The sequence below is a fragment of the Doryrhamphus excisus genome, chromosome 17 (genome assembly GCF_030265055.1).
Source record: "Doryrhamphus excisus isolate RoL2022-K1 chromosome 17, RoL_Dexc_1.0, whole genome shotgun sequence".
Lineage (NCBI taxonomy): Eukaryota > Metazoa > Chordata > Actinopteri > Syngnathiformes > Syngnathidae > Doryrhamphus > Doryrhamphus excisus.
In genome coordinates, this window is record NC_080482.1 from 15593354 (window position 1) to 15608450 (window position 15097).

The following is a 15097-nucleotide window of genomic DNA, read 5'->3' on the forward strand; positions in this document are numbered from 1 at the left end:
AGAATATTGCTAAAGCCCAGAGTGCTAACCATTACATCATGGAACCTGCAAATACTTTCTCGACATGCACATTCAGACTTCGACCAACCTTGACAGTGTCAGAGGTGTCCCGTTTGCTGTATTTTTCTGAAAAAGTTTGAGATCACTCATCTGAAATGATACATGCGATTAATCGGCATATTGAGTGAGCGGTTGGTCTAAATGCATCGTAAAATATTGTATTGAAATGTAAGTACAATTTGTTGGAATCGCAACTGCATTTCGGCTTTGTGACATAGGTCAACTTCACTCTTTTTTTCAAATTTTTGCTGTTATTTTGTTTTACATTTTCACTTTATTCCCACAATATAACTTTTTCCTACAACAGAATTATCAAAAACTTTTTCATAACATGATGACTTATGTGAACTTTATGCTACTAAAATGACATGATATTTCCTCATGATGCTATTCTTGTAAAATAAAATACTTTTTCTCATTAAATTATAACTTTTTCCTCTTCATTTTTTTAACTTGTAAAATTACAGCTGGTTATTCCATTTAGCTGCTTTTTTTGTTTTCTTTTTAAATTATATTTATATTTTATATTATTTTTTATATTTATATTTTATTATATATATAATAAAATATAAATAAAAAAATGTTATTATATATATATAATAAAATATAAATAAAAAATAATATAAATATAATTTTTATATTTATATTTTATTATATACATATATATTATTATATTATATATTTATGTTATATATATATATGTTTTTTTTGTTTTATTTTTTAATTATAATTATATTTTATATTTATATTATTAAAAAATAAAACAAAAAAACATATATATATATATATAATATAAATATATAATATAAAAATATGTTATTATATATATATATATATATATTATATTATTATATTATATATTTATATTATATATATATGTTTTTTTAGTTTTATTTTTTAATTATAATTATATTTTATATTTATATTATTAAAAAATAAAACTAAAAAAACATATATATATAATATAAATATATAATATAAAAAATATAAAAATATGTTATTATATATATATATAATAAAATATAAATATAAAAAATAATATAAATATAAAATATAATTATAATTAAAAAATAAAACTAAAAAAATATATGAATATTTGATATATTATATTTTTATAAAGTGCCGATTTTGTTTTTATAAAGGGCCAACAAAAAGTTGCCGCGGGCCGCATTGCACACCCCTGAAATCTGGCTGAAATTCTTCCAAATGGCCAGCAGGGACCGACCGCCTAGTTAAATCTGCCTATTATGCCTTTTCCACTTTTTAAACACTGGTAGTCCCGTAAAACACATTCCATTACCTGTACTGTAGAAAACCCAACAATAGGTTGAAGTAACGTCTTGAAGTAACCTCTTTTCTTGAGAAACTTTGGACTGTACAGTCTCTACTTCCGGATCAGATTCGGGATCCAACACGTACAGTATTGCTGTATTTTAAAAGTGGACATTATAAAAAGGTAGCTGCTCTACAGAAATCCACAACTCGATACAAAGGGCCAAAAAATAAGCATAATACAGTAAACCTCGGATATATCGGATTCAATTGTTCCCACTGGTTTTGTCCGATATAAGCGAAATCCGTTATATGCGTATACCGGAAAATGTCCGTTTTACGCATATATGGGATTTATATCCGGTATATGCGTAAATGGGATTTTATCCGTTATAAAAAGGCACTTCCTTGACTATGTTTCCAATGTACCTGGACGCGCAGGCAACGCTGCAAACGCTGCAAATGACGTCGTATAGCGGCCTGTCACGATTCGGCGAATCGGAGCGCCACGATGCGGCCATCCGATATATGCGAGGGAAATTTCATGGAAATGCATTGGAACGGGACTGGAGATTTTGTCCGGAATAGGCGAAATCCGTTATAAAATATCCGATATATGCAATGAATTTTTATTGGAAATGCATTACAGAAAAATCGCTTCTTTTTTATCTGTCCGTTGTGAGCGAATTTCCGATATATCCGAGTCCGATATATCCGAGGTTTACTGTAGGACCCATTTAAATCTTAATGACTATTTTCAGGTGGTTTTTTTTTATTTCAGATTAATTCATAATTTATAATTCATTAATAAATGACTTCATTTTTTTTTTAATTTTTATTTTTTTAATTTTTTTTAATTTAAATTTTAAAAACTAATAAATGACTTCAAATCTGACCTTAGTTTACGATTGTGACACATTGATCCTGACATTTAAAACACGTTACACTAAAAAATCCGATACATGCAATGAATTTTTATTGGAAATGCATTACAGAAAAATCGCTTCTTTTTTATCTGTCCGTTGTGAGCAAATTTCCGATATATCCGAGGTTTACTGTAGGACCCATTTAAATCTTAATGACTATTTTCAGGTGTTTTTTTTATTTCAGATTAATTCATAATTTATAATTCATTAATAAATGACTTCATTTTTTTTTTAATTTTTATTTTTTTAATTTTTTTTTTATTTAAATTTTAAAAACTAATAAATGACTTCAAATCTGACCTTAGTTTACGATTGTGACACATTGATCCTGACATTTAAAACACGTTACACTAAAAAATCCGATATATGCAATGAATTTTTATTGGAAATGCATTACAGAAAAATCGCTTCTTTTTTATCTGTCCGTTGTGAGCGAATTTCCGATATATCCGAGTCCGATATAGCCGAGGTTTACTGTAGGACCCATTTAAATCTTAATGACTATTTTCAGGGTTTTTTTAAAATTTCAGATTAATTCATAATTTATAATTCATTAATAAATGACTTCATTTAAAAAAAAAAAATAAATTTTTATTTTATTTTTTAAATTAAATTTAAATTTGACCTTAGTTTACGATTGTGACACATTGATCCTGACATTTAAAACACGTTACACATTAGAACTCCCATCCTACTGATATTCAGCAAGCGATAACAGCCATGATGTGGAGACCAGAGCTTCTCCCATATACTATTTGTGTCATCAAAACGTTTACACGCTTGTAATATGAGGAGGGACGGCACCCGGCGAGCCACGCACAGCCCCGTCTCTGTGAATTGTGTAGGTGTCTATATTGTATTTGTTTATATGTGTTGTACGCTTGTGTGCTTGACACAGATGAGTAAGAGAAGCTATACTGGTTGTTTGGGGATGCCCCGTGGAGCCCACTCAGAAGAAAAATGAAACTTTGAGCAATGAATCCTCCGTGAGGGGATCTGAAACAGGGCATTCCGCCGAGTGTCCAAGAAAACTACAGTAGACTAACAAACTACTTCCTGTTTGCAAAGTCAAACATTACATTGATTGAGAGTGGGCTGAAAACAAGTCAAAGTGGTGCAGTATGGTTTACATACGGTCGTGTATCTTTGTAGTATTTGTCGAGGTTTACTTATGCACAACTTAACCTCACTACTGCACACAAAGTAGAACGGGGCGTTCAAGAAGTATTGAAACATTGAGGCCATTTTTTTGTTGTTGTTTTGTTGCACAGGCTCCCAGTAAGTTTTGTCTGTGTAAACTGCATTTAGAGGTGAAAACAACATGAAAACCAATTACGGAAATCAATAAGAAGCATTGCATTCGTCACAGCTAGTACAACCATTTGGAATGTCCGGGAGATGAAAAGTACGTTGAACAGGTAGACCGAGGAACACATCGGAGGTTGATGACAAATTGTGAGAGCTGTAACTACAAATGTAAAACTACATTGGCTAAACCAGAAGATGCAAACCACTCATTAGAAAAACGAATGAGAAGATCAGGCTGGAATTTGCCAAAAAGTAAAAAAAAAAGAGCCCCAAAAATCAAATCTCAGTTCAAATCAGTTCACAAAACAGTTCATAAATCAGAATTTCGGAGGATTTTCCATCTTCTCATATATTAACAATTGCTTGTTTTTCACCCACACACGGTGCTCTGTTTGTTATGTTGTTTTGACCTCTAAATGCAGTTTACACAGGCAAAACCTATCCCAATCTGAAACTGTGTGTAGGCATTCGGTGCTATTTATTGTTGATGGAAATGATGGACATTAAAGCTGAAATGTTGCTCTCTGGTCTTCTCAAGTCCAATCCAAATGTTTTAGTGTACAACAAAAATAGAACAATTATCCTCACTGTTTCAATACTTCTGGCGGGGTACACGCTGGACTGGTCGCCAACCAATCACAGGGCACATATAGTAGACAAACAACCATTCACACTCACATTCATACCTATGGACAATTTGGAGTGGCTAATTAACCTAGCATGTTTTTGGAATGTGGGAGGAAACCGGAGTACCCGGAGAAAACCCACGCATGCACGGGGAGAACATGCAAACTCCACACAGAGATGCCCGAGGGTGGAATTGAACCCTGGTCTCCTAGCTGTGAAGTCAGCGTGCTAACCACTAGACCGCCGTGCCGCCCCGGATTTCCTTTTTAAGCCACAAAATGTACAAGAAATGGGAAAATAATGCTAAAATTTACAAATAAGAGGGTGCACAGGATAGCGCCCTGAGGGACACCACAAACAAGAATCCCATCGCAATCTTTGAACATATTGTACAACTACAGTAAACCTCGGATATATCGGATTCAATTGTTCCCACTGGTTTTGTCCGATATAAGCGAAATCCGTTATATGCGTATACCGGAAAATGTCCGTTTTACGCATATATGGGATTTATATCCGGTATATGCGTAAATGGGATTTTATCCGTTATAAAAAGGCACTTCCTTGACTATGTTTCCAATGTACCTGGACGCGCAGGCAACGCTGCAAACGCTGCAAATGACGTCGTATAGCGGCCTGTCACGATTCGGCGAATCGGAGCGCCACGATGCGGCCATCCGATATATGCGAGGGAAATTTCATGGAAATGCATTGGAACGGGACTGGAAATTTGTCCAAAATAGGCGAAATCCGTTATAAAAAATCCGATATATGCGATGAATTTTTATTGGAAATGCATTACAGAAAAATCGCTTCTTTTTTATCTGTCCGTTGTGAGCCAATTTCCGATATATCCGAGTCTGATATATCCGAGGTTTACTGTAGGACCCATTTAAATCTTAATGACTATTTTCAGGTGTTTTTTTTTCAGATTAATTCATAATTTATAATTCATTAATAAATGACTTCATTTTTTTTAAAATTTTTTTAATTATTTTTTTTAAATTATTTTTTTAATTTAAATTTTAAAAATTAATAAATGATTTCAAATCTGACCTTAGTTTACGATTGTGACACATTGATCCTGACATTTAAAACACGTTACACTAAAAAATCTGATATATGCAATGAATTTTTATTGGAAATGCATTACAGAAAAATCGCTTCTTTTTTATCTGTCCGTTGTGTATATAGTATTTTACACGTCCATTTTTACACCTATATTTTTACACATATTTTACATGTAAAAGTGTCATGCAATCTGCTATATGTGAACTTTGAAATCATTTATTTGATGTAAAGTGTATTAGAAATTAAATGTATTATTATTATTGTTATTATTATTATTTTTATTAGAATTACTATTGTTATTATTATTAGTTATAGTAATGTTATTATCATTATATTATATAATATAATATATTATAATTATTATTTGGGCGGCATGGCGGTCTAGTGGTTAGCGCGCAGACCTCACAGCTAGGAGACCAGGGTTCAATTCCATCCTCGGCCATCTCTGTGTGGAGTTTGCATGTTCTCCCCGTGCATGCGTGGGTTTTCTCCGGGTACTCCGGTTTCCTCCCACATTCCAAAAACATGCTAGGTTAATTAGCCACTCCAAATTGTCCATAGGTATGAATGTGAGTGTGAATGGTTGTTTGTCTATATGTGCCCTGTGATTGGCTGGCCACCAGTCCAGGGTGTACCCCGCCTCTCGCCCGAAGACAGCTGGGATAGGCTCCAGCACCCCCGCGACCCTCGTGAGGAAAAAGCGGTAGAAAATGAATGAATGAATGAATGAATATATTAATAATAATAACAATAATTGTTTATTATTATTTTTAATAATAATAATATTATTACTATTATTATATTAATATTATTAACAACAACATTATTATTGTTATTATTATTATTATTAGTTATAGTAATGTTATTATAATTATATTATATAATATAATATATTATAATTATTATTTATATTATTATATAATAAATTATTATTATATATTAATAACAATAACAATAATATTGTTTATTATTATTTTTAATAATAATAATATTATTAATATTATTATATTAATATTATTAACAACTATATTAATATAATAATAGTAATATTATTATTAACAACAACATTATTATTGTTATTATTATTATTAGTTATAGTAATGTTATTATCATTATATTATATAATATAATATATTATAATAATTATTTATATTATTATATAATATATTATTATTATATATTAATAATAATAACAATAATATTGTTTATTATTATTTTTAATAATAATAATATTATTACTATTATTATATTAATATTATTAACAACTATATTAATATAATAATAGTAATATTATTATTAACAACAACATTATTATTGTTATTATTATTATTATTTTGAAAATTATTTATTATTATTTATTATTATTATTTATTTATTATTATTATTATTATGAAATTGATAAAGCAGCTACCTCAACCATCAAAAAGTTGGCCCAAGCCACGATGCCAGGTTGTATGTTGAGTTTAAATAAAATACTTTGGAAAGAACAGGCGGGCCGGATGTGGCCCCCGGGCCGTAGTTTGCCCACCCCTGGGCTAAAATCAGGTCGAAATGTTACCTGTTGTGCTTAAAGCGCCAGCCTTAAAGTTATTGTTCATGATTGAATTCAGTACATACCGATGGACGGCTTGAGGCGCGCCCATCACCGTTGAAGTGGAGAAACGTCAGATAAGTCAGTAAGGTGGTGACCTATAAATGTGGGAATTCACAACCCACCCACAACACCGTGAACGCCGCTTTGCGAGGGTTATCTAGGTCGGCGCCAATTGCATACGACACTTTTAAAAGTTGTATTCACCTTTTATATGTATATTCTTTGAAAGTTAATTGTTCATAATAATAATAATAATAATAATAATAACAGCACGGTATTTCATTAGAAAGTGTTAATGAATCACACTGGATTTTGGTTTCACGTGGGCTTTCTCAGTTTCAGCCAAAAACGTAACACATTCAGCGGCCCTTCATGGGAGGAACGAGGAAGTAAACACATCGGGGGAAAAAAAAAAACTCAAATTGATGAGGCAGAGTCATCAGTTGAATTTGGGCAGAGAGAACGCAACACAAGCCGGGTGAGTCTCTTCTCGATATGAATCCATCTTTGACATTGTGGTTTGTTTTACCGATATCGATATTTGAAATATCTCTGGTTTTCTGGTTAACTGCTCGTTTTCAATGCATCCGCATCATAACAAATAGTATCGTTACAGTTGAATTAGTAACAGTGATGACAAACCTAAAAAAAACTGTTATGTTTATCTATATGGTATGGAGGCTACTGTGGTATTTACCTTATTATATTATATTTTTTATATATATGAAATTGTATGTTTTGAAGTAGTGGGAATACCCAGGAAGACAAAAATAGAATTATTCATTCATTTTCTACCGCTTTTTCCTCACGAGGAATGCTGGAGCCTATCCCAGCTGTCTTGGGGCGAGAGGCGGGGTACACCCTGGACTGGTGGCCAGCCAATCACAGGGCACATATAGACAAACAACCATTCACACTCACATTCATACCTATGGACAATTTGGAGTGGCTAATTAACCTAGCATGTTTTTGGAATGTGGGAGGAAACCCACGCATGCACGGGGAGAACATGCAAACTCCACACAGAGATGGCAGAGGGTGGAATCGAACCCTGGTCTCCTAGCTGTGAGGTCTGCGCGCTAACCACTAGACCAAAAATAGAATTCATTCATTTTCTACCGCTTTTTCCTCACGAGGGTTGCGAGGATGCTGGAGCCTATCCCAGCTGTCTTCTACACCCTGGACTGGTGGCCAGCCAATCACAGGGCACATATAGACAAACAACCATTCACACTCACATTCATACCTATGGACAATTTGGAGTGGCTAATTAACCTAGCATGTTTTTGGAATGTGGGAGGAAACCGGAGTACCCGGAGAAAACATGCAAACTCCACACAGGGTGGAATTGAACCCTGGTCTCCTAGCTGTGAGGTCACCGCGCTAACCACTAGACCGCCGTGCCGCCCAAAAATAGAATTAAAATAATGAAAAAAAATTTCAGTGCTGACATTAAACCTGCACTCTTTGCCTTGAAAAGCAGCACCTGTACCATTACACCACCAGCTGCGAGCTTGTCAATCAATCGTTAAGCGAAACAGTCGACACAGCAGCAGTCCCATAACGACAAGAGTGACAAGCAGCAGGGATTCAGTGCCTGATTTTGTGTGCTCATTTGATGAAGACAATGAAGGCACCGTCATCATCCAACAAGAACGTGCTGCTACATGTGTGGTGTGGTCTCCTCACCGTGGCCGTGGTCGTCATGGCGGCACTTCTCGTGTCCATCAAAGCAAAGTCCAACAAGGTAAGTTTATCAGCACCACTTAAAAGTAAACATTCCGTAAACATCGACTGGTCATGAGAACTATCTAAAATGAGAACAAACATCTATTGACTATGAAATGTGTGATACAGTAAACCTCGGATATATCGGACTCGGATATATCGGAAATTGGCTCACAACGGACAGATAAAAAATAAGCGATTTTTCTGTAATGCATTTCCAATAAAAATTCATTGCATATATCGGATTTTTTAGTGTAACGTGTTTTAAATGTCAGGATCAATGTGTCACAATCGTAAACTAAGGTCAGATTTGAAGTCATTTATTAATTTTTAAAATTTAAATAAAAAAAAAATAAAATTTTTTTTTTTAAAAATTAAAAAAATTAAAAAAAAAAAAAAAAATGAAGTCATTTATTAATTAATTATAAATTATGAATTAATCTGAAATAAAAAAAAACACCTGAAAATAGTCATTAAGATTTCAATGGGACCTACAGTAAACCTCGGATATATCGGACTCGGATATATCGGAAATTGGCTCACAACGGACAGATAAAAAATAAGCGATTTTTCTGTAATGCATTTCCAATAAAAATTCATTGCATATATCGGATTTTTTAGTGTAACGTGTTTTAAATGTCAGGATCAATGTGTCACAATCGTAAACTAAGGTCAGATTTGAAGTCATTTATTAATTTTTAAAATTTAAATAAAAAAAAAATAAAAATTTTTTTTTTAAAAATTAAAAAAATTAAAAAAAAAAAAAAAAATGAAGTCATTTATTAATTAATTATAAATTATGAATTAATCTGAAATAAAAAAAAACACCTGAAAATAGTCATTAAGATTTCAATGGGACCTACAGTAAACCTCGGATATATCGGACTCGGATATATCGGAAATTGGCTCACAACGGACAGATAAAAAAGAAGCGATTTTTCTGTAATGCATTTCCAATAAAAATTCATTGCATATATCGGATTTTTTATAACGGATTTCGCCTATTTCGGACAAAATCTCCAGTCCCGTTCCAATGCATTTCCATGAAATTTCCCTCGCATATATCGGATGGCCGCATCGTGGCGCTCCGATTCGCCGAATCGTGACAGGCCGCTATACGACGTCATTTGCAGCGTTTGCAGCGTTGCCTGCGCGTCCAGGTACATTGGAAACACAGTCAAGGAAGTGCCTTTTTATAACGCAGAGGTGGGCAAACTACGGCCCGGGGGCCACATCCGGCCCGCCAAGTGTTAAAATACGGCCCGCATGTTCTTTCCAAAATATTTCGTTGAAACTTAACATACAACCTGGCATCCATCATGGCTTGAGTCAACTTTTTGATGGTTTCGGTAGCTTTTTTATTCATTCATTTTCTATCGCTTATCCTCACGAGGGTCGCGGCGGGTGCTGGAGCCTATCCCAGCTGAGTCGGCAATTAACCTAGCATGTTTTTGGAATGTGGGAGGAAACCGGAGTACCCGGAGAAAACCAACGCATGCACGGGGAGAACATGCAAACTCCACACGAGGGTGGGATTGAACTCCGGTCTCATAGCTGTGAGGTCTGCACGCTAACCACTTGACCGCCGTGCAACCCGTACTTTTTCTTTTTATTAATTTGTTTATTTGATGTGGTCTGCTCGCCTATTTCGGACAAAATCTCCAGTCCCGTTCCAATGCATTTCCATGAAATTTCCCTCGCATATATCGGATGGCCGCATCGTGGCGCTCCGATTCGCCGAATCGTGACAGGCCGCTATACGACGTCATTTGCAGCGTTTGCAGCGTTGCCTGCGCGTCCAGGTACATTGGAAACATAGTCAAGGAAGTGCCTTTTTATAACGGATAAAATCCCATTTACGCATATACCGGATATAAATCCCATATATACGTAAAACGGACATTTTCCGGTATACGCATATAACGGATTTCGCTTATATCGGACAAAACCAGTGGGAACAATTGAATCCGATATACGTAACTGAGGTTTACTGTATAAAAAATCACGGTAAATGTTCTTCAGTGTTCACCGAAGGTTCTCTAAAGCAGCTATGTGTTTTCTCTTTAAGGATGGACTTACGCTACCAACACTGAAGAACGCAGATCGTTTCCATCCAACAGGTAGACAACATTCAACCTCATGTTACTTTACAAATTCAGGCTTATTGACATCGAATTTGACTGTCCTTTCTTTTCACAGGAGCTCCGCTGAAGTCACTTGGTAAATTCCATTCATTCCATTTCACTCATAACGGAAAATTTGTATACGTTTTAAGTGGAAGCGGTGCTGAGAATATCTTGTTTCTTTTCAGGATCATCCTCTTCGTACATAGAGTTGATGAAATGTAAGCAGTCTTGGCTTTGCATTGGCTTACATGAGTATGGGTTTGTAAAACAACCAAACAAAGAGTAATACAGTAAACCTCGGATATATCGGATTCAATTGTTCCCAATTGTTCCCACTGGTTTTGTGTAAACTCCACACAGAGATGCCCGAGAGTGGAATTGAACCCTGGTCTCCTAGCTGTGAGGTCTGCGCGCTAACCACTAGACCGCCGTGCCGCCCCGGATTTCCTTTTTAAGCCACAAAATGTACAAGAAATGGGAAAATAATGCTAAAATGTACAAATAAGAGGGGGCACAGAATAGCGCCCTGAGGGACACCACAAACAAAAATCCCATCGCAATTGAACTAATCTTTGAACATATTGTACAACTACAGTAAACCTCGGATATATCGGATTCAATTGTTCCCACTGGTTTTGTCCGATATAAGCGAAATCCGTTATATGCGTATACCGGAAAATGTCCGTTTTACGCATATATGGGATTTATATCCGGTATATGCGTAAATGGGATTTTATCCGTTATAAAAAGGCACTTCCTTGACTATGTTTCCAATGTACCTGGACGCGCAGGCAACGCTGCAAACGCTGCAAATGACGTCGTATAGCGGCCTGTCACGATTCGGCGAATCGGAGCGCCACGATGCGGCCATCCGATATATGCGAGGGAAATTTCATGGAAATGCATTGGAACGGGACTGGAGATTTTGTCCGAAATAGGCGAAATCCGTTATAAAAAATCCGATATATGCGATGAATTTTTATTGGAAATGCATTACAGAAAAATCGCTTCTTTTTTATCTGTCCGTTGTGAGCGAATTTCCGATATATCCGAGTCCGATATATCCGAGGTTTACTGTAGGTCCCATTGAAATCTTAATGACTATTTTCAGGTGTTTTTTTTTATTTCAGATTAATTCATAATTTATAATTCATTAATAGGCGGCACGGTGGTCTAGGGGTTAGCGCACAGACCTCACAGCTAGGAGACCAGGGTTCAATTCCACCCTCGGCCATCTCTGTGTGGAGTTTGCATGTTCTCCCCGTGCATGCGTGGGTTTTCTCCGGGTAATCCGGTTTCCTCCCACATTCCAAAAACATGCTAGGTTAATTGGCCACTCCAAATTGTCCATAGGTATGAATGTGAGTGTGAATGGTTGTTTGTCTATATGTGCCCTGTGATTGGCTGGCGATCAGTCCAGGGTGTACCCCGCCTTACGCCCGAAGACAGCTGGGATAGGCTCCAGCACCCCCCGCGACCCTCGTGAGGAAAAAAGCGGTAGAAAATGAATGAATGAATAATTCATTAATAAATGACTTCATTTTTTTTTAATTTTTTTAATTTTAATTTTTTTAATTTTTATTTTTTTATTTTTATTTTTTAATTTAAATTTTAAAAATTAATAAATGACTTCAAATCTGACCTTAGTTTACGATTGTGACACATTGATCCTGACATTTAAAACACGTTACACTAAAAAATCCGATATATGCAATGAATTTTTATTGGAAATGCATTACAGAAAAATCGCTTCTTTTTTATCTGTCCGTTGTGAGCGAATTTCCGATATATCCGAGTCCGATATATCCGAGTCCGATATATCCGAGGTTTACTGTACTACAATGTACCCCAATAATAGACGTGTATAGGTAGGAGATAGGAAGGTTTATAGCACAAATATCAAAAATAAGAGCGGACTCAGAATGGACCCCTGAGGGACACCCTAAAATTAGATTTTTCTTCACTATGGCTCTCTGGCGAGTTGACACTTGTGTCAATCATCCTCAGTAAGTGCAATGATCGCCCCACGGTAGTAGTGTGGGGTCTCCTTTTGAGCATCATGTGGAAGAAGATCAATATTACAAAAGCAAAACGTAAAACATCATAACTTTGAAGGAAATACGATGAGTAGTACAATGAAAAGTATGTTTGTTGTCCTTAAAAAAAACACAAAAGAAATATAAAAAGAAGCTCAAATTTCAAGTAGAAATGATGTTCAATTGTGGCGCAGAACACCGGGGCATCGAACATCTCCCGCGGAGTCTTGTCAAAACTCCACACCCACGAGTGTGGTCTACAGCAGGTTGAGACCAGTTTCAGGCCACCAAAAGTCATTGTGAAAGATGTAGGAGGTGCGTACGCGGCCCAGTTGGCACCAAGAAAATAAAATGGCCGCAACTTCACAAACATAAAAAACAGACAAAAAGACAAAATAGAGGACAATTTTTTTTCTTGATTTTGTCCATTCTGGAAGTGACCACTCTTTGTCCATCGACTATCCGCCCATCCATTAGGTACCCTAACATTACAGGGGTGTCGAAAAATAGGGCCAAAAATTAAAGGATGCAAAGGACACTTATTTTTCATTTGATTTTTTTTTTTAAAGAAAACCAGCAAGTATGCGTATTATGATTATTAGCTTCACTCTCTTGCTTTTTTTTCCACCCATTTTTTCTTTTGAGCCTCCAAATATTTCCACTTTCTTCAAAGATAATCGTTGTCAATTTTCTTCTTCTTAGAATTCTCAATTTATTCCCACAATATTTTTACTTTAGAAATGTATTCTCCTAATATAATAGCTTTCTCCACAACCAACATTATCCATTTTCTATGCCGCTTATCGTCACTAGGGTCCCGGGCATGCAGGAGCCAGCCAATCACAGGGCATATATAGGCAAACAACCATTCACACTCACATTCATACTTATGGACAATTTTTTTTTTTTGGGGGGGGGGGGGGGGGCAATTAACCTAGCACAGGGGTGGGCAAACTTTTTGACTCGCGGGCCGCATTGATATAACAAAAACAAAAACAGTCCACCTGGTATTATTGTATCTGTAAAATGCAATCATGCAATCTGCTATTATTATTTATTATTTTATATTTATATTTAAATATTTTAAAAATAATAAAATATTATAATAATTAAAATAAAATTAAAATAATAATTATTATATTATTATTATGTAAAATATGCAAATATAACAATATTATTATGTATAATTAATATAATAATTAGCATGAATATAATAAATATAATAATCAGAATAGTTATAATAATAATATAATAATTATTATTTTAATTTTTATTCTTATTATGTGCTCGTGTCCCTTTTTTCAGGAGCACTTTGTAAACAACAGACCATGTCAAAAAACGAAATTGATACAACCATCAAAAGGTTGGCTCAGGCCATGATTCCAGGTTGTATGTTGAGTTTAAATGAAATACTTTGGAAAGATTGGGCGGGCCGTATTCAAACACTTGGCGGGCCGGATGTGGCCCCCGGGCCGTAGTTTGCCCACCCCTGACCTAGCATGTTTTTGGAATGGGGGAGGACACCAGTGTACTTCTCCACAACCAAATTTTCCAAAAATATAACTTTATTTTCTTTTGTTTGACTGTCATAATATTACGACTTTCAAAAATAACATATTTTTTCTTTAAAATTTTTTGATGTATTTTAATGTTAATTTAATATAACGGGCACACTTTGTCATCTTTGACATCCCACAGTTTCCAACAAGCGGCGCTGGGCGACGTGCTCCCCCACGTGCGACCCCTGCACGCTCACGCTGCGCGACGACTCCATCCGGAGCGCCAAAGACGGCGTCTACTTCCTGTACGCTCACGTCACTTTCACCAAAGGCCCCAGCAGCAAGACCAAGTCGGTGATTGTTACGAGGAACGCCACGGGCGGCAAAAGCACCAGGAAACTGGTGGAGGGGACCTTCCCCAACACGACCACGGGGTCCGTGTGGGTGGCCAAGATGGTACGACTCCAGGAGGCAGACAGCGTCAGTTTGAATATCAGCGGAGACTTCCTGACCGAGGACACTTTTTGGGGGGCCTTTGAGCTCCATTAGCAGGCCCACTTGGTTCGGTGGTGGACCCGAGCTTTGGCATTTACAGTTTTACAGTTACTGACCATTTCAGTGATAATTTATGACTTTAACTTCATTAGAGCTTCAACATTTCTTTATTTATTCCAGTCGCATGTCAAGCTCAGTCTGGAGATCAAAGGTTTGAATCCCCAGAGTCTACCACGCCCAAAGTGGCACAAAAGACCGAATACATTTCAGTCACTTCATTCAAAGTCTTGAAACTACTTTCATGAAGCTGCCACTTGCACTTTGGCCACAGGGTGGCGGTATTTCCTCCTAACAA

General features: G+C 35.7%; 1 protein-coding gene across 1 annotated transcript; it reads left to right on the forward strand.

The window, feature by feature from the left end:
* Positions 1 to 8473: 8473 nt before the first annotated feature.
* lta (lymphotoxin alpha (TNF superfamily, member 1)) lies at positions 8474 to 14850 on the forward strand. The gene is made up of 5 exons (XM_058054137.1): positions 8474 to 8605; positions 10655 to 10706; positions 10786 to 10806; positions 10898 to 10930; positions 14447 to 14850. The coding sequence occupies exons 1-5, from the start codon at positions 8477 to 8479 to the stop codon at positions 14794 to 14796; spliced, it is 585 nt and encodes a 194-aa protein (XP_057910120.1). The 5' UTR covers positions 8474 to 8476; the 3' UTR covers positions 14797 to 14850.
* The last annotated feature ends 247 nt before the right edge of the window (positions 14851 to 15097 follow it).